Here is a 25,315-nt window from a genome sequence, read left to right as displayed (position 1 = left end):
GTGGCTGGAATCCATGAGGGGCGTGTTGGCCGGAGAACGAGGATGCCCCCCAGAGTGCCAGCCCTGGCCACCGGCATCTGGGAGTGCCAGTCCCATCAGTAGGATAACCACTCACACCTTTTTCTGATTCCCCTCCTGGTCATCTGTAATAAACTTTTTTTCTCAGTTAGGCGATAAGCTGCTTGGACAATGTATTTTAAACTGCAACAAACCCGAGTGTGGGTTTTGTTCTCTCTGGAGGTGTCATCTGAGAACGAACTTGTGAACTCACTGTCTCCCGCCGAAGACTGGCCGAGGTTCTGCTCTACTCTGTTGGCTGTTCTGTCTTCTGGCTTTCCTGCTGTGGACAAGCGTGATGGCAGCCTCACTTTAGTTTCTCAGGACGTGCCCTGTTTTGCAGCTCCGCTCTCCCCCAGCACTTGTGTCCACCTTCTCCCAGACCACTTGCTCTGCCTTTCTTTAGGCCAGGAGGAATATGTAAATGTCTAAAGTGATGATCTCTGGTGGCTGGATTATAGGTTGCTCTTTACTTTCTGCTTTGTGCTTCGTATTCTAAATGGTCCACAGTGGAACATGTATTGCTTGAAACATCTTTTTTTCTGATTATAAGTAAACTCATGTTTGTTTTAAACAATTAAAAGGAATACCACAAGGTATTAAGTACAATGGGAACAGACTTAGTGACCTCGCTCCCCAGAGACTGCCTCTTAGTATTTTGGAGAGTTGTTTTTTGTGCACGTGAGGACCCACACGATCACATATAAGTGTTATTTATAAGATATAACTGCCATTCATTCATCTGTAGTTTATGGTTTGCGCTTTTTTCCCCTTGGCAAATAGCATGAACAGCTTTTATGCCAATCACACATAAGTTATAAATCCAGAGCCAGGGAGGTACCTTAAATGAGCAACGTGAGTTGATGTAATGTGGCAGCATTGGGTGGGCCCTCTCTGATGAATTCCCACTCCTCATCACAAAAGGCAGTCAGTACTTAGCTCTAAATATCTTTTCATTTATTTTTTGCCATGTGAGAATGCCAAAATGTGGGCCTATCTGTTGAGTCTTTTGATGTTTCAAGAGAAGCTAGAAACCTGAAAATTATTTAGTGGAATTTTTATACATTTGCACGCACCATGTAGGCCAGTCTGTTGTCTGGGTTGTGGCCAGTAGTGTGCCAGGTTACCACTGGATATCATGTACCTCATTCTATTTAAGTAGCCTTTTTATTTAAACGCAGGGCATCTTCTCTTTTGTTTTCCCCCCATTTACTCATCATTAAAGTGGATGTGTTCTTTTCTACGCTACTGGAAGATACTCTATATTAGATTTGAAACTGAGCAGTAGATTAGCCTAGCAAGTGCCTAGCTGAGTACCAGTCTGTTAAATCCCTTAGCAGTATCAGTATTTCCACCCAGGACCTTACAGCTACAGGCACCTGTTTATTCCTCCTTATTAAACATATAGCAAAAGATTCAGAGAAGAAATAGAAATGGTAGAGGCTTACTGTAGACTAGTGGCATTTCATTCACTCAGCAGAGATGATAGTTCATACCATTAACCTGTGTATAAGGACTGGGTTCCCGGAGTCAGCAGATGCTTTGCCCTTGGGCCTGGTAGGTGTTTTCATCCAGTTTGCCCGGATTAGAAGATAATGGGAGAGAGCAATGGAGCAGGATGCAGAAAGGGCTTGGCTTTTAATTCCAACCCATTCGCATAAAGGATTGGATTAATCCCCAGCAGATTGTGGAGCAGACTCATGTCACATGCCTCATTGTGACGGCACTGAAGGCTTCTTTCCTTTTCAGATTATTTCATGGATATGAGGAAGGAACACACCATTAAGAGACATTACCCAACCCTCTGCTCACATCTCTTTACTCCCGAGCCTCCTTTTTTCTCCTCTTCTGACGTGATTGCTGATGCTGCCAGTCATAGAGTTTTCAGGTTGGGAACTGCGTATTGACACGAGTGGTCGTAGCATAAGGAAGTAGAGCTGTCACTTGTGGCATTAACGTGCTTGAGGCAGAAACTGATTTTTTTTGTTTTTGTTGATCGTTTTTGACGTGTTTCTGTTTTGGTCTGACTAGGAGGAGCCTGATCTGGTTAGTGCAATTTATGGCCGAGGGATAGCCTATGGAAAGAAGGGACTACATGTGAGTATGTCACAGTTACGATCGCCATAGTGCCTGCGTGACCGGGCAGGGGCCAGGGTTCCACTGGGACTACTGACTGCTCACTGAGCTCTGATGGGAAGCCGAGTGGCAGCTGTTGTTCCAGTCCACAGAGGAGAAAACGGCAGTTTCTCAAGATCCAGTGGCTCGTATCTGGTGGACTGGAGACTTCTACGTAGGTCTTCTGAAGTCAGTTTTGATGAACTGGACATAGCCAAGAAAAGCTTGAGACCCTGACTGCAGTCCTAAGAAATACTCAGTGGTCAAAGCAGAGACTAAGCACTGATGATGCAGGAGGACTTAGAGTTTAAGTTCCTTTTGTAACAAAAGTTTTGTGGGGTTTGTTAGTGTGTAAAATGTCTTTTTGTTATACTTTATACTTTTCACAGATTGGTATACTGTCTTAGTAGCTATAATAAAATTATTCTAGGTGAAAGGTTGTAATAAGTACATTTTTCACAAAGGCACTATGGTATAAAAATGAAGACTTTCATGAGATTATATAGTAAATCATGAAATGGTGTGAGAGTCAGCTTTCTATGTTTTTAGTTTAGAACATCGTATGTAAACTTTTTCTATTGTCTTATCGTGTACTGAAAATATTTATGTGAAATTGTGTTTTGAGGAAGTCACTTTTGTAATTTTTACATTAAAATATTAAACCCTTTAACATTTAAATTAAAATTTGTTAAAATTAAAAATGTTTTACTAAGCTAGTGCTGCCCTATTTGAAAAAATTTATGAAATATTTGTATACTTCTGAGACATAGAGGCCTGAGAATGAATTCAGAATTAGGGCTGATGGATGTGTTTAGGAAGAAAACAATATTGTATTCATAGTATCCTTAACCGGCCAGGGTTGGAGCTGCACTAGTAAAGTTCAGAAGTAGACTGCTTCTTCCTACCTAATTCTCACCTTTTAAAATGATATATGTTGATATAAAGTTTATCTGTATCTGTAATAAGAAATTATACATGCTCTTTAAATGTGACAGTAACATGCACATATTAAAGAGAACTCACCTAGACTTCTTAAGGGAGAGGTTGATAGGCTTAGTTTTGATTGACACTGATTTGGCTCTTTTCTCCTCCCCCAATGCCACTGGTCAGCATCATCGCATGCTGGTCTCCATGTACTCATCCCTTGATATTTGTTGATTCAGTGTTTAAACGGGTTAAATTTAGTTACTATCCTGCCATCTGTGGAACTTGTGAGAGGTAGCTAGGTCCAATGTGATTGATGGGTGGGCAGACTTGAGTTAAATAGTCATAGTATCATGGCCGATTTGACTTGGCAAATCTCTTATGCAGAAGAAAAGTTCATATTTATTTTTAAACAATGGGTTATATCATTGCTGAATTATTAGTTTTTTCAGAAACACTTTTCACCCTGGTTTTGAGTAACAGTATGTCTCATACTAAGCTAATGCCTTTTCAAGGACATTAAGAATGCTGAGCTTGCTCTGTTCGAACTAAGCCGAGTAATTACCTTGGAACCAGATCGTCCAGAGGTATTTGAGCAGCGAGCAGAAGTGAGTGTGGTTTTCTTTTTCCCTCTGTTGTTATTGGGGTAGTTGAATCTCAGACATTTTTCCTAGTATTTTATTACTTGTAAATTGTAATGCTCCCTTATAATCATTGTGTTTTCCTACATAGGTATTTAATGCCTTTAAGCATTATTGAAATTACTAGAAAACTGTGGACCGAGTGATATCCCTGATCTAACATAGAAGAGTAATATTTAGTATTAAATATGTAGTTAAGATGTGTACTACTTCTGTCAATATTCACTGAAAAATATAACATGATATTTACTGCATGTGTGACATACTTTAGCAAGACAGTTTGGTCAGACTGAAACTTATAGTCCTTGGATGCCTTCCTTCCACTGATGGGTGTGTGTGTGTGTGTGTGTGTGTGTGTGTGTGTGTTGCACGTATGCACACGCATGTAGGCACTTACATGTAATTTTTATGAGATATACCTATCTTCATAGATCAGGTAAGCATAACCAGACCTTCAGGGAGCTTATGACTTGAGGCAGAGACAGAGAGACAGACAGATAACGTGTGATGAAGATGCCACATGATAATGGCCAAGGTGCTTCTGCAGGAACAGAAGGGGAAGATGTTGGGAGGGTTTGCTGAGCCTGCCTGAGGAGGTGAGGCTAAGCTGATCCCATCCCACGGCCTGGCAGGTCCAGGTGGGGAAGAGTGTTCAGAGAAGAGGGAATGTGTGCAAAGGTGCTCCTTTAAATGTTTTTAAGAGAATTGTGTTTGTCTAACCATTTTCTTAAGCTATCCAGGGTTCTTGTATGTTAATCTATTCAATCTGAATAAAACTTAACTTTTAATCATCTGATGTGGTATGACTTCATAGGTAAACTTAAAAAATTGCTTTTTATTTTCTCTTTTGGGAGAGAAAACTAGTACATAACAGAATTGCTAAGTGTTTAGTAATTTAAAAACTATATTTGTGATATTCTTGTTCTTAAAATTTTAGTATCTTAGAGTTGTCTGAAAGTAAATTTTATATTTTGCTGGGATTTAGCTTTTTGAGTAATCTCGTCCTCAGTTAATGATATAACTCCTTACCTCTTGTCTATTTTGGATCTTAACCTTAAGGGTTAAGTGACTGTAGCTTGCTTGTCACTTCATGAGACACTTGTGGGATTTGTTTGGTATTTAATGGCTAATTTGGTGCAAATTTGGTAGTCATCTCCTCCTGGGTGGGAGCACTGATGCTTTTTCCCTCCATTACTCTGGCATTACATTAAAATATGATAAATCATGAATTTAATTAAATGTACTTAGATAAGACTTATTTAACAAGTCTTTAAAAATTGCAAATCTAATAAAAAGCTAATTGTTCAAAATGACATTGGTAATTAGAAACATAATTTTCAGTTGTCTTAAAAATATATAGTATTATTCTCCTTTCCTGGTATTATTGGGCAATAATGTTATTACTTAGTGATTTTTCCAGCTAATTATAACATGCCATTGATATATGTCAGAAGTTACTTCTTGAGCAATCTTTCACTTTCTTGCTTTCTGAAAGTTTATATTTAATGAACATAATTTAGCCATTTAAAGTTACTCATTATTATGCATATTGATTATTATGCTAGGTTATGATAATTCAGTTATGTGTTATAGGGGTTAATAAAGTACATATGAATGTTTTCCTTCTAAAATGTAACCCCAGCCCACTGTGCTTTTTGAATTCTCGGGCGTGCATTCCATTTCTTTCCTCTTTCTGAGCTGTCATTCTTACTACTGGTGATGGGCTGCCTGAATCCTCTCTCTTACTGGTTTTAAACTCTTGCAGAGTAGGAAATCAGGTACTAAAACTTGGTAGAAATGACTTATGTAATAAGAACAAAATAAATCCTAATTGTCAGGATAAAGTGCTTGGGCTTGATTGCTGCTGGATTTGCTTACGTCTTCTTGGTTTACTTTCACATTCTAAACTGCCTTCTGCATTGTCATGTTGCCTGAATGCAACTGATTGACTCAAAAAGGCTTTTCCAAACAGTCTTGCAGATATGTGTCTTCCTGCTTTACGGATCATGACTGAAGAGTTAAGAGTTGCTAGCATAAAGGGCTTAGAGAGCACCCGGAATCTTAGAAATTGTCAATTAACTCCTCTTACCACAGAGCTGGGGACCATGGGCTTTAATCTGTGTCCAATTATCTGTCTGTTTTAATGGTGGAAAGTTATCTTTCAGATCAGTTTTGGCCTCTATATGAATATGTGTGAAATTTTGAAAGATAAAGTATAGGTCAAGAAAAAAAATCACATTTCAAGAAAAGCCACATCTGTTACAACCCAGAATGTGAAACAGTGACAAGGCAGTTGCTGCAGTCATAGGTCAGTACCCTTACCCTTGACTGGACAAAGAAGACGAGTAGCATCTCAGACTTTGAACCCCACTACATAGGACGTGGGGTCAAGGATTGCAGCCTGCTGAGAATAATTTTGTGAATGGAATGTGGTGAAGTGGAATTGAAAAGTCAAAAATGTTGGCAGTTTTAGTGTTTATCATTGGATTTTTTCCTGATTACATGTTTTGGATTTCTAGATTCTGTCCCCTCTGGGACGAATTAATGAAGCAGTAAATGACCTTACTAAAGCCATTCAGCTTCAGCCCTCAGCACGGCTGTACAGACATCGGGGGACCCTGTATTTTATATCAGAGGTGAATGATTTTTGTCTTGAAACATTTCCTTTCTCGCTTATAAAAATTTCGCCTTTCCCTTGACCTTAGAAAACTGCTGTTTGATAGATTTGGATTTCAGGCTGTTTAGTAATATGTCTGTGCTACAAGACCATTATAAAAGCATTTTCTTTAGCTGAAATTAAAACCAGTGCAGAACATTAAGTACCAAAAACACATTTTCTTGTTTGAGCTGTCTGCAGTAACTAATTCTGGACTAGTGTTAAAAAAAAAAAAAAAAAAAGAGAGAGAGAGAGTGAGAGAAACAGAGAAAAAATAAATGTGGTTCATGGATTATGCTTCAGCCTTTCTTGCGAGTGTCAGCATAGGGAAGCAGGTATGCATTGCATCAATGATTGTTAAACTCAGAGATACAATTTGAATTTCTTTGGCTAGCACATCCCGAGGACCATACCCCGAACCAACATGGCTTTCTAGACGGTAGCTTCTCTAAATGACCCAAATCTAATCATTACAGTAGCATTTATGATTGCTACGGTTATTTTTGTGGGTTTGTAACACTTTAAATAACAATTTTCTTCTGCAAAAGAAAATATATGAAAAAAATCTCAGCATGACACATTTTAACATTGATCTAAGGCAAAATTATTTTAGAAGTATCAGTATGTATGACAAAATGCTAGCACTTAAGTTTCTCTAACAGATGTTAAAAATACTTTAATAGTATTTGAAATAATATTATTTTTGTAGTTGAGACAAAATGCTTAAATTAAAACTTTGTTTTTGTCACAGTCAGTTTTCTAAGAAAACCAGCTATTTGACAAGCAGTGTAAGCATTCAACTAATATTTATTATCATGAAATGTTTCCTTCAAAGCCAAAAAGGGCACAAGATGAATTGGGTTTTTTTTTTTCTTTGCCAATCAAAAGTTCAGAAATATTTAAATATCTAATGAATACTATTTTTTTCCCATTCTCCTTTTTGTAGGACTATGCAACAGCCCACGAAGACTTTCAGCAGTCCTTAGAACTGAACAAAAACCAACCTATAGCTATGCTATACAAAGGGTTAACTTTCTTTCACAGAGGACTTTTGAAGGTGAAAGTGCTGTGCAGTATGTGTACCGTGTAATAACTCTGCTTCTCTTTTTTGAGTGGGAGGACTTTAGTGGAATTTAGTTTTGTAAAATGATACCTCGAGTGTCTGACGGGTCTATCTCAGAAAGTAGTCTGAATCAACATATTTATTGAGCTCCTACTATTTGCTAGGTTCTTGGAGGGAGGTACAGACAGGGAGAGGATCAAAGGTTAATAGGAAGGAGAAGTGATACGTCACATTTATAAAGGATGCAGGTTACAAACCTTCCTCCTCCCCCCATATAGTTTATTGTATGGTAAACACACCCAAGAAAGTAATGCAAAGAAAGAGCTTGGGAAACATAGATAAGAAAGATTCATTTGAACCATAGAGTTAGAGAAAGTTCCAGAGAACACATGGACTTTGTCCTGAACCTGGAAGGCTTAGTAGGATTGGTGGTGGAGGCAGAAGAAGAAAGGCCCTTCAGACAGCGAGGAAGCCTGTGGATGATGACTTGGGCAGATGAAAAGGTGCCCAGTTCATAGAGTGACACGTGGCTGTGTGCGCGTCGAAGGGAACTGAGGCTGGAAAGTTGGTTGAGGCACGTTCTGGAGTGCCATGCTGAGCCTTTTGATTTGAGGAGCTATAAATTCTAGATGCAGAGAAAATACACAGTTGAGACCAAATCTGTAGTTTAGAAAGTAGATTCTGACAATGTGGTAACTGAGGAATGGGGGGCAGACAAACTGACTTGGAGATATTGGTAATGCTCTAGGTTAGAGGTAAAGAGACTTGCCCAGCTGCCTTGAGAAGATGCAGGAGCAGGTTGGGAGATACTTCTGAGATTGACGGTATTGCTGTCACTTGAAGACTGTCTGACTGTCGGGAAGAAGATCCAGAAGGAAACAGAAAAGCTGCCTGAACTAAGTGTCAGGTGGAAATGTAGGCTTCAGCCTGTCCCTTCCTCCTGCCCTGGTACTTGATTTCACATCCCCTGAGACTGTGCAGAGAACCTGATGTGAGCAGGCTTGTGCCTGGAGCCAGGGGCCTGGAACCTGGCTGGGAGCTGACTCTTTCACCTGGGACTCCTCAGTGCCTCACAAGGCCTGCACTTAGGAAGTGCCCTCATGTGGTACACATCCAGTCTACCTGATTGAAGACAGACTAGCCTAGGAGTGAAATGTGTCGGCCTGCACAACTGAACAGCAGTCCCCTCTGACTAGGATGCCCAGAAAGTCTTCCCCGAGAAGGTGGTACCTAATCAGAACTTTGAGGGCTGGAAAGAATTTCCACAGCATGTGCCAGGGAAGTGTATTCTGACAGAAAGAACATACATTTTATGATTGAACAGGTCTGAGGATTTCGAGGCTCTAGTGTTCCATGTATTTGGAAGGCGGGAGAGGGTTTACCTGTAAAAAGGCTGCATGCTGTAAATCCTCAGCATTGAGGACCGTTCCTATCACATAGTAGGTGCTCAATAAGTATTAGTGGAATAAAAGAATTTCAAGGACAGAGCACTGAATTTAGTGTTAGAGGTCTTGGTCTGAGCACTTGCTTTGAGCTGTATTAATTGCCCCATGGATATGTTGCCTAAATTATTTCAGCTTCTCCTTCCACATCTATAAAGTAGAAATGATTCTGCTATTTGCCTCTTCAACTAATTGTGTGGATTAAATAAAATGCTGTATATGAAAAGTAAGCTGTAAAAAAGAATCAAATATTATTATGGATATTTTACCTGTGAAAACTTAATAAGTTTTATGGATTCTAAAAGAATAACCCCCATTCCACTAAAAACCAAGCCAAGAGAAGTTTTGCAAATTCTGTTTCCTTCACCTCACATCCCTTTTGTGAGTACGTGGAGAGTAGTCCTAAACTCTCTCTCTCTCCCATTCAGGATTTTCAGGTAGCTGTAGGTTTTGAGAGTAATTTCTTAAAATGTGCTTTGAGCAGCTGCCAGGTGGACTTTTTTTTTTTTTTTTTTTTGAGTTGGAGTCTCACTCAGTCGCCCAGACTAGAGTGCATTGACCGCTCCCGGCCACTGCAGCCTCGACCTGCTGGACTCCGGCGATCCTTCCGCCTCAGCCTTCCGAGTAGCCGGAATTACAGGCGTGCGCTACCACGCCCGGTTGATTTTTTGATTTATTGTAGAGATGAGGTCTCGCTGCCCAGGCGGGTCTCGAACCCGCGGGCTCAGGCAATTCACTCACCTCAGCCTCCCAAAGGCGCGGAATTACAGGCTGAGCCACTGAGCCTGGCTAGGTGGACTTTTAAAATTTATTTTGTATCTGCCTCTCTTCATCTTCTCTGACAGTCACCTTAAATTTAAAAAAAAAAATTCAGACCCACAGTACTATATTCAAAGTATATCCCATGAATATCTCATGGGGGAGAAAAAGATTAGAAGTAAAGCAAACAAACCAAAACAAAAAGCCAACTTATTGGTATGAAGAGGTTAAAAATATTTTAAAGAGTGAATGCAAACAAATGATTTCACTTTTTTTTTTTTTTTTTTGAGTTGGAGTCTCACTCTGTCGCCCAGACTGGAGTGCAGTGGCCGCTCCCGGCCACCGCAGCCTCGACCTGCTGGGCTCAGGCGATCCTTCCACCTCAGCCTTCCGAGTAGCCGGAATTACAGGCGTGCGCTACCACGCCTGGCTGATTTTTTGATTTATTGTAGAGATGAGGTCTCGCTGCCCAGGCGGGTCTCGAACCCGCGGGCTCAGGCAATCCACTCACCTCAGCCTCCCAAAGGCGCGGGATTACAGGCTGAGCCACCGAGCCCGGCTAAATGATTTCACTTTTAACTTTGTTACTATAAAGCAAGATTTAGGAATGTGGACAGGGCTTTTTGAGTTATTTGGAAATGAGCATTTTTTTTTTTTTCCAGAAAAAAGCTGTAAGAGAAACACTGACTACAAATTGGATAAGGACTAAAATTCGGTTTGGTTTATCCTAGATCTACATGATGAGACCCTAGAAACAATGCTTTTATTTTCAGAGCATTAGAAGCCCCTCAGTGAACCGGTCTTACCGAGTTATTTGGTTCTTTCTGCTTTTTACCACGCTCATAAGCACAGCATCAACAAGTGTAATAGATGGAAGCTCTTTTCTTTACTTTTTTTTTTTTTGAGTCGGAGTCTCACTCTGTCGCCCAGACTGGAGTGCAGTGGCCGCTTCTGGCCACTGCAACCTCAACCTGCTGGGCTTCGGTGATCCTTCCGCCTCAGCCTTCCAAGTAGCTGGAACTACAGGCATGTGCTACCACGCCCAGCTAATTTTTTGATGTATTGTAGAGATGAGGTCTTACCAAGTTGCCCAAGTGGGTCTCGAACCCACAGGCTCAGGCAGTCCACTCACCTCAGCCTCCCAAAGCGCGGGATTACAGGCTGAGCCACCGAGCCTGGCTTTTCTTTGCATTTTTATAGGTCTGCTGTCCAAGAGATCAGGTTGGTTTCATATTGCCTCATTCATTCAATGATATCTCCAGGGGGTATCGATAGAGCAAAGGGTAACCCCATTACACAAATTGGAAAACTGAGTCCGTGGTGAAATGACTGAATTAGTAAGTGAACTTGGTCCAGATAATTTGTGTTTCTCTTGTCAACCACCCAGATCAAGTATTAAATGGACCCATGAGTTTGAGCTATCATTATATCTTAAAGGTGGTCTCTCCAGGCCAACGGCAATTTGGAAATTAATTAAGTGGGTGATTACTTTATGATACAATACATTAGAAGTGTATTAGGCAATGTTATATTATAAACTTCACAACTGTCCAATACAGTGGCTGTTATCAGGCATGTTATATCTTCCTAGGGAAACAACAACAAAAACTTTTCTTTCGAAATCCATCTATTTTATCTATGTTGTAAGGATATTTCAAAAATTGGATATTCTAGGCATCTGTTATTTTTATCAGCCTTCACTTCGATAGCGATCTGAGGGTGTTCTCTTGGTTACGATAAACCTCCCCAGAGTGGAGGCTGTCTGTCAACCAGTAAGAAAACTGGGAACTGAAAGTGGTGGTAATGGCATTTGCCAAGCAAGTGTATTCAGGGCCAGGTCATATGCTTAGAAATCAGTTCATTCAAACGTAGTTTCTTTGTTCCCAACGCCTTAAAATCTTGATTCTGCTATGTCCCCTCTTTGGCAGAATGAGGTAGAGAGAGCTGTGCAGTGATTAGACAGGAACCCTGAAACCAAAGACTCTTAAAAGCTGAAGAGAAGTCAGACTTTGAAGAACTGTGGCGTCCAAGCATGCCGTAAGTGGAGTGGGCAGCCCCCTGGCATCTCCACCTCGATGTCCACAAGCACTCCAGACTTAACATGCCCCGACCTGGCCTCACCGCCCCCTCCCGCCCCCCCCACCCGACCGCAGCTGTCCTTTCTCCTGGCCTGCCTTATGCCGGCGAGCGCTCTTGCCAGCAGCCCGGGCTCTTCGGCTCAGAAGCTTCGCGCCCTCTGCTCCCCCATCCCCACATTCGCCTTTCAGGTGTCTTCTGGGCTCGACCCTTCTTTTCTCTCCGCCGCTCTGCGAACTCGGGCTTTCCTCATCTCTTGCCTGGACGCCTGCCACAGCCTCCCGTCTCCGTCCTCTTCCCTCTCCGTCTGCCTTCTCTGTTGGGGCTGGTAGTCGCCGCCTCTCAAGAGTAGACTCCCCGAGTCATGGCCCTGTGTGCAGCCCCAGTCCTCACGGCTTGCAGGGTCACTGCCCGACCGCACAGCTTGGCCCAGGACCTGCAGCCCTTCCTGACCCCCGCCTGCCACACGAGCCCGGTCTCCAGTCTTTCCCCTCTCCCAGTCCCACCCACACGGCCACTCCTGCTGCGCCAGAGCCTTCACTGTTTCCGAGTGTTCTGTGCCATCGCATGGTACTCTGTCCCCTCTCTAAGATGCCCTTTGCCCCAAGTTCTTTTTCCTTCTCTGAGACCCAGCTCTGTTGGCCCTTCCTCCCTAAAGCCTGTTCCGATATCCCCAGGCTCAGTTAGTGGTTTCTTTCTCTTTATTCCCAGAGACTTACTCATATCTCTGTTGCAGCTGTTAATTTATATTCTAATAACCTGGTTCCCTCATTGGCTTTCTAACTAGACTGTGCGTTCTTAGAAGTCAGAGATAATGACCGCTCGTCTTCGTCTCCCGGTACCTTACACTATCCCTGGCACATAGTAGGCGCTCAATACACGTTGGTGAATGAAGGATGTAATTGTAAAAATCCTAAAAGAGCATAGGAGCCTCATTAAAAGTGGTCTTTCGTGTTTCTTCAAGGTCAAAATATATCCCTGCTCACCTCTACCCAACAGTAGCAATTCAGTAGGAGTCCTGAATGAGGAGGTGGTTGTCCCCATTGTTGTCTTGGAAGAGTCGGAAAGCCATCCGGTTTGCCCTGCTGCCCCCTCAGAGCAAATCACAATGCAGGGAATGAATGGTGTTTTGGAAAAAATTAGGATTGTGCTACTTTTGCAAAATGATTTTTGTGCCTGCCAAACCATTAACTTTTATTGAGTGCCTACTATTTGCAAGGCATAAGACATCTGAGTAGTTTTCTCCTGTGAACTGTCTAATCAGGTGTGAAATTATCTAAAGGCAAGTCTTTTTTGTTAAACTATTAGCGATCATGATGTTTTATTTTTAATATCAGGTAGCTTTAATAAGATATGTCTATTAGGAAAAGTGTGCAATATCTTCATTTTTTTTATTATGGTAAACAATTAAGTACAGCCATTGCTGGTTTAAGCTTAGGCTGCTTATTCTTAAATGGAACGGTACATTTATGAAGAGTTTTCCTAAGTAAAAAGGAAGTTAGGCAGTAGCCAAGTATACCATGCATGTTTGAGGGTAGCTTCCCCAAGCACAGCGCTTCTGTAGCAGTTCTCACTTCCTTGGTCACAGACTTGGTGTTAGGCTGACGGAAGCTACCCCCAAATGTTCCCAACCTTAAAGTTTTTTGTTTTACTATTTCTTTCTCTTTTTTTTTTTTTTTTTAATTTTTTTGTAGTTCATGGGAATCCTTTAGAGAACCAATCTAGGGGCCTTTTTACATGTTTTAGAAGCAGTTTCACATTGGACTTTCTTGTTTTGTCTCTTTTGTTGGTTCCGTTTTAAATGCTGCTAGTTACAATTATTTTAGATTATTTCTCACAGCTATTAACATGAAGGTAATATCATTAGTATTCACGGTCCTAATGAAGGAGATAGTAATGCAGGAGATGAAGTGGGAAACTGTTTTCCCATTTTAAAAGGGAGAAATTAGGGCTCTTATTTTTCATAGCAATGTATTTGTTTACTACTGAAATTAAATCCTTCTAATAGTTTATTGCATTTTCTACCTCTTTTTTTTTTTAAGTCCTCCTATTTAAAAGAAAGTCTGTCAGACTATATGTAATGTACGTTTAAATCCTTTAGTGATTTAAGTGAAATTCGGTTTTAATAGTAATGCAAATGAAGTAATTTTCTACGTGATTTTTGCAGGAAGCCATTGAGTCCTTCAAAGAAGCTTTGAAGCAGAAAGTTGATTTTATTGATGCGTATAAAAGTCTAGGGCAGGCCTATAGGTAAGTCAAATAATAGTTGGGCTAGGAGGGAGAGTGGAGAGTAGGGAGACTGTGCCTCACAAAGCGGCAGGGTTTAAAACGAAGGTGCATTTCTTTACCAGATGGGCATTTTACACTGCGTAGGCATTTATAGACTTGTCTGTTGATGTGTTGATATCGTCTCTGAATGTAGCAAGAGTGGTGTGTCAGAAGATATCATGATGCCCGTTGGATGTTGGTCTAGGAAATGTTAATCCTGCCAAGGTTATTGTTTTGAATAGTGGCATTATAAGCTGCTGGGTTATAGATGCTGCCGCCGCTGCTTTTTTTTTTTTTAAGTAACTGAGGTTAATTTCCATATTACTGTGATCTCTTTGAAGAATACTAGAATAAAGGGATGCCAGTGTTATGAGTATAATGCACCTTTATCAGGAATGAGAAGTTACGGCTAGAACAACTCCATGCATTGCCCAATGAATAGAGCTATTCTGACTTTTGAGTTTAAAAAACAGCGACTGAGTGCAGTGGCTCATGCCTGAAATTTCAGCACTTTGGGAGGCTGAGCTGGGAGGACTGCTTGCGCACAGGAGTTCAGGCCAACCTAGATCACACAGCAAGACCTCATCTCTGCAACAAAAAATAAAAAAATAAAAGGATTAGGTGGGTGTGATGGTGCATGCCTGTCCTTCTAGCTGCTTGGGAGACTGAGCAGGAAGACTGCATTGCCTGAGCCCAAGAGATCAAGACTGCAGGGAGCCATGATCCTGCCAGTGCACGCCAGCCTGGATAGCAGAGTAGGACCCCAGCTCAAAAAAAGAAAAGGAGATTCTGATCTGAAAAGGAGTTGCCATGGCATGATGGAAGGAGCTGAAGCCTGATCTAGTTCTGGCTTTTTACACACCACCCATTTTACTGGTGTGAATCTAATCCCTCTGAGCTTAAGGTTTCTCACTTGCAAAGGTACTATAAAAGCTAGAAAAGAAAGACAGCAATAGAAAGTCCCTCTGTTAGGCGCCTTATGTGGGAATAGTTGAGTTTAAGAGCTTACTTATCTGATGCGATAGTTTGAGAAGCTCCTTATGCTAACTGGAGGAAAGTGTGTTTGGATTTGTGTGGGGCTTAGGGGATGAAATTTATTTTTCCTGTCCCACAGAATTGTTGGGAATATGAATTGAAAACAAATTTGTGTAAGTGCCTTGTAGTAAACAGATAGTGTAAGTGCCTTGTAAAGTGCTGTATAAATGTAAGAGGGCATTTGTATGTTTTAAAATGTTCATTACTTATAGAAAATTAATGTATAGAATATTTTGAAGTTACTTCTATTATTTGTAAAAATTCTAATATATAAAGAAACTTGATGAGTAACAACGATTTCTATTTTGGAATGATTGCCGAAATTCAAATTCTAAAATATGCTTCCTTTTTCAGAATTTTAAATTACATAATATTTTACTAGATTTTAAGTGAAGTAAATTCAGTGACTGAAAAATGCAGTTTCAAGGATGTAAATTTGATTTAGAATGATGAAATTATATATTATTATAATCTGTATACTTTTTCCAAAGGGGAAAAGTATCTTTTTATCCATATACTGAAATTTACACACATCTTTTTGGAGTTAAGAGTGCAACATGAATGGGGAGAGGGGTTTGAATAAGCATTTGCCTTTGGAAATCAATACATTAGTTGTCCTCAGAGAACTTCAAGAGCTCTGTGGCTGTCCTATAAGCTGGTAAGATTTAGGAGCTTATAAATGGAATGTTATGCGTCAAAGTCCGTGAAATGATAGTGACAAAGGGAATACCCCATCAAGGTATCTTATTCTCATATTGGTTCATAATTCTGAGGGTAGCTTGTTCTGCATGTGTACTGGAATGTCTATACTGTGTTCATAACATTCATTGAATACCTAGAGAGCTGGGCAACTTTGAAGCAGCCACTGAGAGCTTTCAGAAGGCCCTGTTGCTCAACCAGAACCATGTGCAGACCCTCCAGCTCCGGGGAATGATGCTGTATCACCACGGCAGCTTACAGGAAGCCCTCAAGAACTTCAAGGTGAGCATGCATTAAAAAGAAGCTCTCCAGGTGGAGTTTGGATTGTTCTTTAAGAGTCTGGTGAAAGGAATAGCGAAGGAGAGCCTAGAATTGTGCCTGTACTTCCACAAAAAGAAAGAGAAGGTAATCACTGCGTGTGTTTGATCTGATTTAATATGGAGGAAAATTTTAAATTCTAGATGAAAGAATGAAGCATTCCTTGTGGTAACAATACTATATGATATACGGTAGTTTCAGATAGCTGGAAGGAGGACAGTGAATGGTCCCAACACAAATAATAAATGCTTGACTTGATGGGTGTGCTAATTACCCTGATCTGATCACTTTACACTAGATTATCACAACACCTCTTTTCCCCATGAATATGTTCAATCATTTGTTAATTAGAAAAATAAAATTAAGACTGGGCATTTGTGGCTTACACCTATAATTCGGCACTTTAGGAGGTGAAGGCAGGAACATCGCCTGAGCCCAGGAGTTCAAAAACAGCCTGGTCAACATAGCAAGACCGTATCTGTTTAAAAAATTTTTAAGAATGGGCCAGGCTTGGTGGCTCAGCCTGTAATTCCAGCACTTTGGCAGGCCGAGGCGAGTGGATTGCCTGAGCCTGTGGGTTCGAGACCTGCCTGGGCAACCTGGTGAGACCTCATCTCTACAATAAATCAAAAAAAAAAAATTAGCCGCGTGTGGTAACGTGCGCCTGTATTTCCGGCTCCTTGGAAGGCGGAGGTGGTAGGATCGCTGGAGCCCAGCAGGTCAAGACTGTGGTGGCCTGGAGCATGCCACTGCACTCCAGCCTGGGCGACAGAGTGAGACTCCGACTCAAAAAAAAATGTGGTGATACATGCCTGTCACCCCCGTTACGTGGGAGGCTGATGAAGGAGGATTGCTTGAGCCTAGGACTTGGAAGCCGTGGTGAGCTAGGATTGTGTTACCACAGCCTGGGTAACAGAGTGAGACCCTGACCCAAAGGATAAATCAGTAATAAATAAATTAAATTCAACATTAAAAAAGAAGAAAGCATTTCAGAGTTTTCTTAGAGTGTATTGACGCTAATACAGCATTTTGTCCTTCAATGCCGCAGCGGTGTCTGCAACTAGAGCCGTATAATGAAGTGTGCCAATATATGAAAGGACTCAGCCATGTTGCAATGGGCCAGTTTTACGAAGGGATAAAAGCACAAACGAAAGTAATGCTCAATGATCCTCTCCCAGGCCAGAAAGCTAGCCCAGAGTATCTTAAAGTGAAATATCTCCGAGGTAAGTCAGATCCCCGAGCCATCGGGTTGTCATGCTTGACGCTGTAGAAATCACATGGCTTGACTTTTTTGTGCTTCATAGGAGACCCTGGGCTCTCAAAGAGACTAGGTAACTTGCTCACAGTTATGCCTTGTTAGTAGAGGTGCTGGGACTAGCCAGAGTCCATGTCTTCTAAAGATCAGTCTGATGCTTTTTCTACCACTTCCTACATTTTTTCCTGAAGTTGAAAAAGTACTTGAGTCAGAAAAAGCATATTTTGAACTAAATGTGACAGTTATCTGGGTCTCCATGTCTCATCATAGCTCATTCAAGGAAACAGGAAAGGCAGGAAAATAAAATTCTATGAGCTTGTTATGTTAAATGTGAACTTGGTATCTTTGACTTATTCCTTCATATCAGAATTCTCATGTATTTTGGAGAAATTAAATTGAGGTGAGGAAGAAAGCCAGTATTTCAGTAATCCTTTTATTAGTCACAGTTTTACTGACCTTTTCTCTACCATGTGTAAAAACATTTTTGTTTTCTATATCAAACCCACATTTTTCCTTTGTTGTCATGAACTCTTTAATACTATTATTGTGCAACAGAAAAAAATTGCAAGCCAAGTATGTCATTTTAAATCTATCGTAGCCACCTTACAAAAGTAAAAATCAAACAGGTGGAATTAATTTGAATAACACATTTTATTTAATGCAGTATATCCAAAGTATTTGCTCAGTGTATGAGTGTATAGTTCCAACTATATAGGAGGCTGGGAAGATCATTTGAGGCCAGAAGTTTCATCCAGCCTGGGCAACATAGCAAGACCCTGTCTTTATTTTTTTTTTTATGCTATTCATTAAATATTTTACATTATTTTTTGTACTAAGTCTTTGAAATTTGGTATATATTTTACAACTCTAGTGCATCTCAAGTTAGATCCCAAATTTTCATTGGAAATACTTTATTTGAATTTGAAATTCATAAAATTAGCTGTTGATAAAGTAGATTCATGTATATAAGTTGTTCCAAACATACTGAAGTCTTCTAATCATTGAATCAAGTATCTGTTTATAAGTGTAAATGAATTCAAATTTAATAAAATTTGTTTTGAATTAAATTTCAGTTTTTCAGTCACCCTAGCCTCCTTTTGAATATCTATAGGGGCTACCTATTAGACAGCATGGCTCTTTACCTTAAGTCATAAATCCCTCTTTTTCCTGGTTTAGTGAACTTAGACTTCTGGATTATAAAAGGGGCAGGCACTGTGTATCTTGTTTTTTTCCTATACTGCTTCAGTGCAGATACACGGCAGTCCATCCGTCAGTTGGTGAAATCGCATACGCAATTTATCTTCCAGTCAGCAGAGTACCAGACTCTTTTTGACCCTGAACTTGGATTCTCAAACTCTGAAATTGGAAACAGTGAAATCTTTGGTGCTGTTCATCAGAAGGTGGTTAAAATTTAGCCTTAGTGGATCCGGATTCCCTGACTTTTGTTTGACCCTGGTGAAGGAAGTCAGTGGCAGGGCGCCCCTGTCATGTAGCAAGGGTGGCTTACTGAAAGTTAGAGCTTCCTTTGGGAATTCTTACACTTCAGCAACAGCTTGTTACAAAGCATTTGGCGGCTAGCTATGGAAAATGTTCCTCCAGCAGCGTCTGAGCGTGCGGAATCTCCTTTCCTGCCTGCAGAGTATTCCCGGTATCTTCATGCACACCTGGACACCCCCCTGACAGAATACAACGTTGACGTGGACCTGCCTGGAAGCTTTAAGGACCACTGGGCGAAAAATCTGCCCTTCCTCATAGAAGACTATGAGGAGCAGCCAGGATTGCAGCCCCATATAAAGTAAGTGACTTGAGAGTGAAGGTGGTTTGTGTTTTCTTCTTCAAGCCTGAACTGTACGCTGGGATGCCCTGGCACGTTCCTGTAGTCCCAGCTACTCAGGAGACGGAGGTGGGAGGCTCCCTTGAGCCCAGGAGGTCAGGGCTACAGTGAGCTGTGATTGTGCCTGTGAATAACCTCTACACTCCAGTCTGGGCAGCATAATAAGACCCTGTCTCTTAAAAAAAAAAACATGAAAAAGATATGAATAGATACTTCTCAAAAAAAGATATACGGGCAGCCAACAGATACATGGAAAAATGCTCAGCCTTACTAATCATCAGAGAAATGGAAATAAAAAACACTCTGAAATACCACCTAACTCCCATCAGGATGGCCATCATTAATAACTCAAAAAACAACAGATGCTGGTGAGAATGTGAAGAAAAGGGAACGCTTCTCCATTGTTGGTGGGAGTGTACATTAGTACAACCTCTGTGGAAAACAGTGTGGCGATTCCTAAAAGTTCTAAAAATCGCTCATCCATACAACCCAGCAGTCCCCCTTCTGGGAATATACACGAAGGAACTCACATCATTCTATGAAAAAGATACCTGCACATGCATGTTTATCACAGCATTTTTCACAATAGCAAAAACATGGAACCAACCGTGCTGCCCATCAAAAGTAGATTGGATTTTAAAATGTGGTACATATACACAATGGAATATTACACAGCCATAAAGAAGGATAAAATTAGGGACTTTGCTGCAACTTGGTTGGATTTAGAGTCTATAATATGCAGTGATTTATCACAGAAACAACAACAACAAAAAAACCAAGTACCACATGTTCTCACTCATAAGTGGACCCTGGACTTTAATCATAATATTATAAGAAAGAGATTGGCAGTCGCAGGGCACTGCTGGGGGTGGGGGATAACACCAATAAGGGTACCTGATCTCAAACCAAGCAAAGTGGGGACCAAAGGGAGGCCCAAACTTTACCTGAATGATGACCACTTATCTACCTAATCCTGAACTGTACCCCACATCTTTAAAATAAATTTACATTTTTTAAAAAAATGCAAAAAAACCTATAGTAAACATAATTTTAACTGGTCAAGTGGTAGATACAATCACATTAGAATCAGGATAAGACAAAAAAGCTTAAAATAATTGCTTCTCTGTGATAGTGAACAAGAGGTACTACACAGTGCACAGAAAGAAGAAATAGAAATTGATTACATGGATTAGAAAGGAAGACGGAAGGCTGGCATTGTTTGCAGGTCACACGATTTTCTACACAGAAAACCTAGAACGTCTATAAACAAGTTATAGGAAATAAGCTTTTAGCAAGAAGAGTGATTATAATCAATATGCAAACATCAGTTGCATTTCTCCTTTCCAGCAGCAAACAAACAAACAAGCCATTTGTAATAGCAATAAGTACATAGAAATCTTACAAAATATGTATAAAACCTGTATGGAAATCATAATACTTAATGGAAAGTTACTAAGAAAAATAGAGAGAAATACTGTGTTAGGGGCTGGAAGGTTAATAACTTCAACAGGTCACTTCTCTGCAAATTAATTACAGATTTAATAAAATGCCATTCAGAATACCAACAGTGTTTTTGAGAAGCTTGTTGAGATAATTCTCTAAATTCTGTGGGGGAACAAAGGACCCAGAGCAATACTCCTCAAGAAGATTATGCCCAGACAGCAAGAAAGAGTGGCATCGGTGCAGGGAGAGCCACGTGGGCTGAAGGAGGAGAACAGGCCGCCTAAAGACATGGTCTTGGACTCTGGCAGGTCAGGGTGGGCCTTGTTGATCTCTGTGGGAGTGGGCCGATGGGGTTCCTGTGCGAATAAAGCAAAGTTGATATGTGCGATGCCATCAGTAGCAATTCATTTCTACATGCATGAAAGTCTTAATATGAATAAATATGGGTGGCAAAGTGTCTTAAACTTTAGGAGAAACGATAGGGAAAGATGTTTATGATTTTGAGAGAGAGAAGGATTTCTTAACCAAGAGGTACAAAGCATAGATCCGAGACAAAAAGATTTAAAAAGTGGGCTACACAGAACTTAAGAAAGTCGATTCAGTAACAGGCAGCATAAGGAGTAAAAATATTGGTCCAAACTGGGTAAAGGTATTTACAACTGTAGAGTAATTAATATCCAAATGTATGAAGAATCTCTACAAAGTTGACTTCTCCACAGAATTCAAGGTAAGTGAAGAGACTGTGAGTCCGGACGATGGGATAGGAAAGTGACATACACGGAGACAGAACTTGTGGGCAGATGGTTGTTCTAGTTCTTAAACTGGGGAATGTGGTTGAGTGCTTCTATGTAACTCAACTCTTGCATAGTCAGAAATAAGATTGATTGCTTAAAGGGGTTATATACATTCTCTCTGCCACCTTCTTTTCTGAGAAATCTCTATAAGCATAAACGTGAGCACAGCAGTCCTGTGACTGCTGTCCTTGGAAAGGCCTACTTGCACAGGAGACCCTGGTGTCTGGGAACTTGAATTTTGGGAGGATTCCAATACTCCCACAACTGGTGAGAGCGGTTCCCTGTACCTAAGTTGCTTGTTCAAACAAAATGGATGATATTGAATGCTTGCATTCATTCTGGGTATCTGGAATTTGGGTAATTGCCAGGCAGAAGGTACCTACATGCTCAGCCCCCAATAAAATCGCTGAGCAGTGAATCTAATGAGCTCTGGTTGGCAACATTTCACCTGCGTGTTCACAACGCATTGCTTGAGGGATTGAATGCATCCTATGTGACTTCTTTGGAAGAACACCCCTGGAAGCTTCTGCCTGGTTTCCTCCAGCTTTGACCCCATCCAGCTTTGCTGGTTTTGTTTTGTATCTTTTTGCTGTAGTAAATAGTAGTTGTGAGTATGACTACGTGCAGAGTCCTCTGCTCCTGTGTCTACTCAGCACAGAGCCTGGGACTGGTACATATTGACCAGGAGAGACCTAGACAAGACTCTTGATGGCAGTATTTGTGCACAACCAAAAACTGGAAACAATTTATTCCTAGTAATTCACTGAGCCTGAGTGAGAGTGGTCTTGGAGACCCCCCAAATAACCTATAGCTTAGGGTTGCAATCTTTATTATAAGAATATCAAGCAGGTTGGCAGCTAAACAACAGTAGTTACATATATAATTTCAGATATACTTGTTCTAATATGACTTGGGTGGGGAGGGATTGGACAAAAGGTGGGGTTTTAGTTGCCTGTGAAAAAGGCAGTCCAGGGTGAGCGCAATGGCTCACACCTGTAATCCCAGCATGTTGGGAGGCCAACGCAAGAGAAGAGTTTGAGCCCAGGAGTTTGAGACAAGCCTAGGCAACACAGCAAGACCTCATCTCTATAAAAAATATTTTTAAATTGGCTGGGCATGTTGGTGCGTGCCTCTAGCTTCAGCTACTTGGGAGACTGAGGCAGAAGGATCGCCTGAGCCAAGGAGGTAGAGGCTGTGTTGAACCGTGATCCTGCCACTGTACTCCAGCCTGGGTAGCAGAGTGAGGCCCTAACCTTAAAAGAAAAGAAAAAGGTAATTCATTCAGGTATGTATTGCATTCTGGAGAAATTTATAAAACAAATAATGGAAAGAAGGGCCTTCTGCATTGCACACTCGTTATAAGTGTTACTGACCGCATGTGATAGCAATTATGTGTATACTTTTATAAAGATTCCTTTCTAAAATTTGTGTATGGTTGGGTGCAAAACACTGAAGTGAGGATTACGTGGTCACAGATGCCTTGATTAGTCTTCCAGTAGACGAGGTGATTACTTTTCAGGTGGAACTGGATTACCACATGTCTGTTGTAAAAGTTCTTATTATGTATGTGATGTTTCTTCCAGAGATGTGTTACATCAGAATTTTGAGAGTTATAAGCCTGAAGTTCAGGAGCTGATTTGTGTAGCTGATCGTTTGGGATCGCTGATGCAATATGAAACACCTGGTTTCCTGCCAAACAAGCGAATACACAGAGGTATTCTGGAAACTATCTGAAAATGGAAATATTTCTGGCATAAAAACAAGGGTTGTTAAGCCATGTTGTGCTTTTTAAAAATTTGATATTCACTGTGTTTACTCAGACCCTCCATGTGATCAGAAGAGAAATGTATAGAGCCATTCATACTGAGTTCTGAAAGAAGACAGCTTCGAGGCTTGACTTTGTTACTATTGCTATAGTGTAGATCTAGGATATGGGTCTCCAGTTCTTACTCTGGATTAGACAACTGAGCCAGAGGAGCTGTTTCCTTACTGTAGGGGTGAGGAGGATTTGAACCTCCAGGTGCTTCAGTGGGAGGTGGAGTTGGGAGGAGACAACTTCGGATGTCTCTAGTTTCCTCTGATGAGTTTTAATTTTTTATTTTTTTTTATTTTTATTTTTTGAGTTGGAGTCTCACTCTGTCGCCCAGACTGGAGGGCAGTGGCCGCTCCCGGCCACCACAGCCTCAACCTGCTGGGCTCCGGCGATCCTTCCGCCTCCGCCTTCCAAGTAGCCGGATTACAGGCATATGCTACCACGCCTGGCTGATTTTTTGATTTATTGTAGAGATGAGGTCTCGCTGCCCAGGCGGGTCTCGAACCCACGGACTCAGGCAATCCACTCCCAAAGGCGTGGAATTACAGGCTCAGCCACCGAGCCCGGCTGAGTTTTAATTTTAGTAGGACCGTTAGGATTGAAATGTACCTTGTTATATTACCAATACTTCTGATTCTTTATGTGATAACTCCTGAATTTTCAGTGAGACTCTGTAGAGTAGGTGGAAATCAGTCCCCTTAAAGTGCACTTACAAACTGTTTTCTTACTGTTTCTTTCTCATAGCCATGGGTTTGGCAGCATTGGAAGTCATGCAAGCTGTGCAGCGTACATGGACCAACTCGAAGGTTCGAATGAATGGAAAAACACGGCTGATGCAATGGAGAGACATGTTTGACATTGCAGTAAAATGGAGACGGTAACTGACATTTCGGTGAAAATAAACTAGAAGTGTCATCTTTACAAAATAGCATCAGTCTGTTCTAGCTAACAGGTTTTGAACCCTGTTTTGCTTACTAACAGGCCTTTCGAGTTAGGATTTTCTCTCCAAAGTTTGACTGAGATTGCTGGCATCTGTATTCTTTGACAAATACCCAAGTAATGTTCACGAAATAGGAATTGATGATTAGGGCTCATGCCTGTAATTCCAGCACCTTGGGAGATAAGGTGGGAGGATCGCTTGAGGCTAAGTTCAAGACCAACCTGAGTAGCAGTCTCTACAAAAATTTTTTTAAAAATTAACTGGACACAGTGGCATGCACCTGTAGTTCCAGTTACTCTGGAAGTAGAGGTGGGAGGATCACTTGAGTTGCAGTGAGCTATGATTGCCTGGCCAGCCAGCTAGCTTAGCAGAAGGAACCTTTGATATTCATTTTCATGAGAGTAATCTTGCTCTGCTCAAAAATCTTTATCGCTTCTCACTTGGTCCAGTTGGAACATCTGTTTGGAATTTGCAGGCTTGTACATCATATTTTTAGATGTAATGGACTAGCAGTCACTGTTCCCCACCTTTGCAAAGACTTTGCCTACTTTATTTTGAGTGCTTCTGACCCTTCTAGGTTTTATGAGTTCTTTGGCTTTAACACACTCTGTTTTATAGGATCGCTGATCCAGACCAGCCCGTGCTGTGGTTAGATCAAATGCCAGCACGAAGTCTTAGCAGAGGTTTTAACAACCACATTAATTTAATCAGGTAGGAACCTTTTGTGCATCTTTTCTGGTTCCTAGGAGTCTACTCTTAAGAGACAGGCTGTGGAGACTAGGCAGCCCCTTGCTCCTTTCCTGGTGACTTTTTGACCAGGGAACACGTGGATTAGTGCTGCATCTGCAGAGCCCATCCTGCATTTCTTTCCAGTAGTCCAGCTACAGAAGCAAATGTAGCACATGCTGTGCCCTTTCCCTGGGCTCTTTTCTTTGGAGCAGAGCACAGTGGAAGGGTAGACTACCAGATGCCCCCCCGGAGCATCAGTCTTTAAGGGGTCCTAAAGCATCATAGAAAGTAATTAGATGGGGAACATTACATTTACCATAATAACCTCCTGATAGTGCATGACTGAGACATTCTTTGACAAGTCTCTGTGGTGGGTACAGACTCCCCCTGCCCCCCCAACACACAAAGGACTTGGATCAGTAACAGTCTCTGGTCCCTCAGCTGCCTCCCAGGG

General features: G+C 41.2%; 1 protein-coding gene across 2 annotated transcripts in view; it reads left to right on the top strand.

Moving 5' to 3' along the window:
- The window catches only part of TTC13 (tetratricopeptide repeat domain 13), a 59,822-nt gene that overhangs the window by 15,666 nt on the left and 18,841 nt on the right, over nt 1-25,315 (top strand). The window contains exons 4-14 of one of the 2 annotated variants that reach the window (XM_021712287.1): nt 2,089-2,154; nt 3,612-3,704; nt 6,257-6,373; nt 7,340-7,450; nt 13,901-13,983; nt 15,876-16,017; nt 17,102-17,276; nt 18,947-19,103; nt 22,963-23,093; nt 23,937-24,069; nt 24,751-24,843. In XM_021712287.1, coding sequence (XP_021567962.1) covers nt 2,089-2,154; nt 3,612-3,704; nt 6,257-6,373; nt 7,340-7,450; nt 13,901-13,983; nt 15,876-16,017; nt 17,102-17,276; nt 18,947-19,103; nt 22,963-23,093; nt 23,937-24,069; nt 24,751-24,843 — 1,301 coding nt within the window. The remainder of the gene's footprint in view (nt 1-2,088; nt 2,155-3,611; nt 3,705-6,256; nt 6,374-7,339; nt 7,451-13,900; nt 13,984-15,875; nt 16,018-17,101; nt 17,277-18,946; nt 19,104-22,962; nt 23,094-23,936; nt 24,070-24,750; nt 24,844-25,315) is intronic. The other variant, XM_008057952.2, reaches the window with a different exon arrangement.

Source organism: Carlito syrichta, unplaced genomic scaffold (assembly GCF_000164805.1).
Source record: "Carlito syrichta isolate Samal-C Ts95f unplaced genomic scaffold, Tarsius_syrichta-2.0.1 Scaffold303169, whole genome shotgun sequence".
Lineage (NCBI taxonomy): Eukaryota > Metazoa > Chordata > Mammalia > Primates > Tarsiidae > Carlito > Carlito syrichta.
The sequence above is the reverse complement of the archived record's forward strand: the minus strand, read 5'-3'. Positions and strand labels throughout refer to the sequence as shown.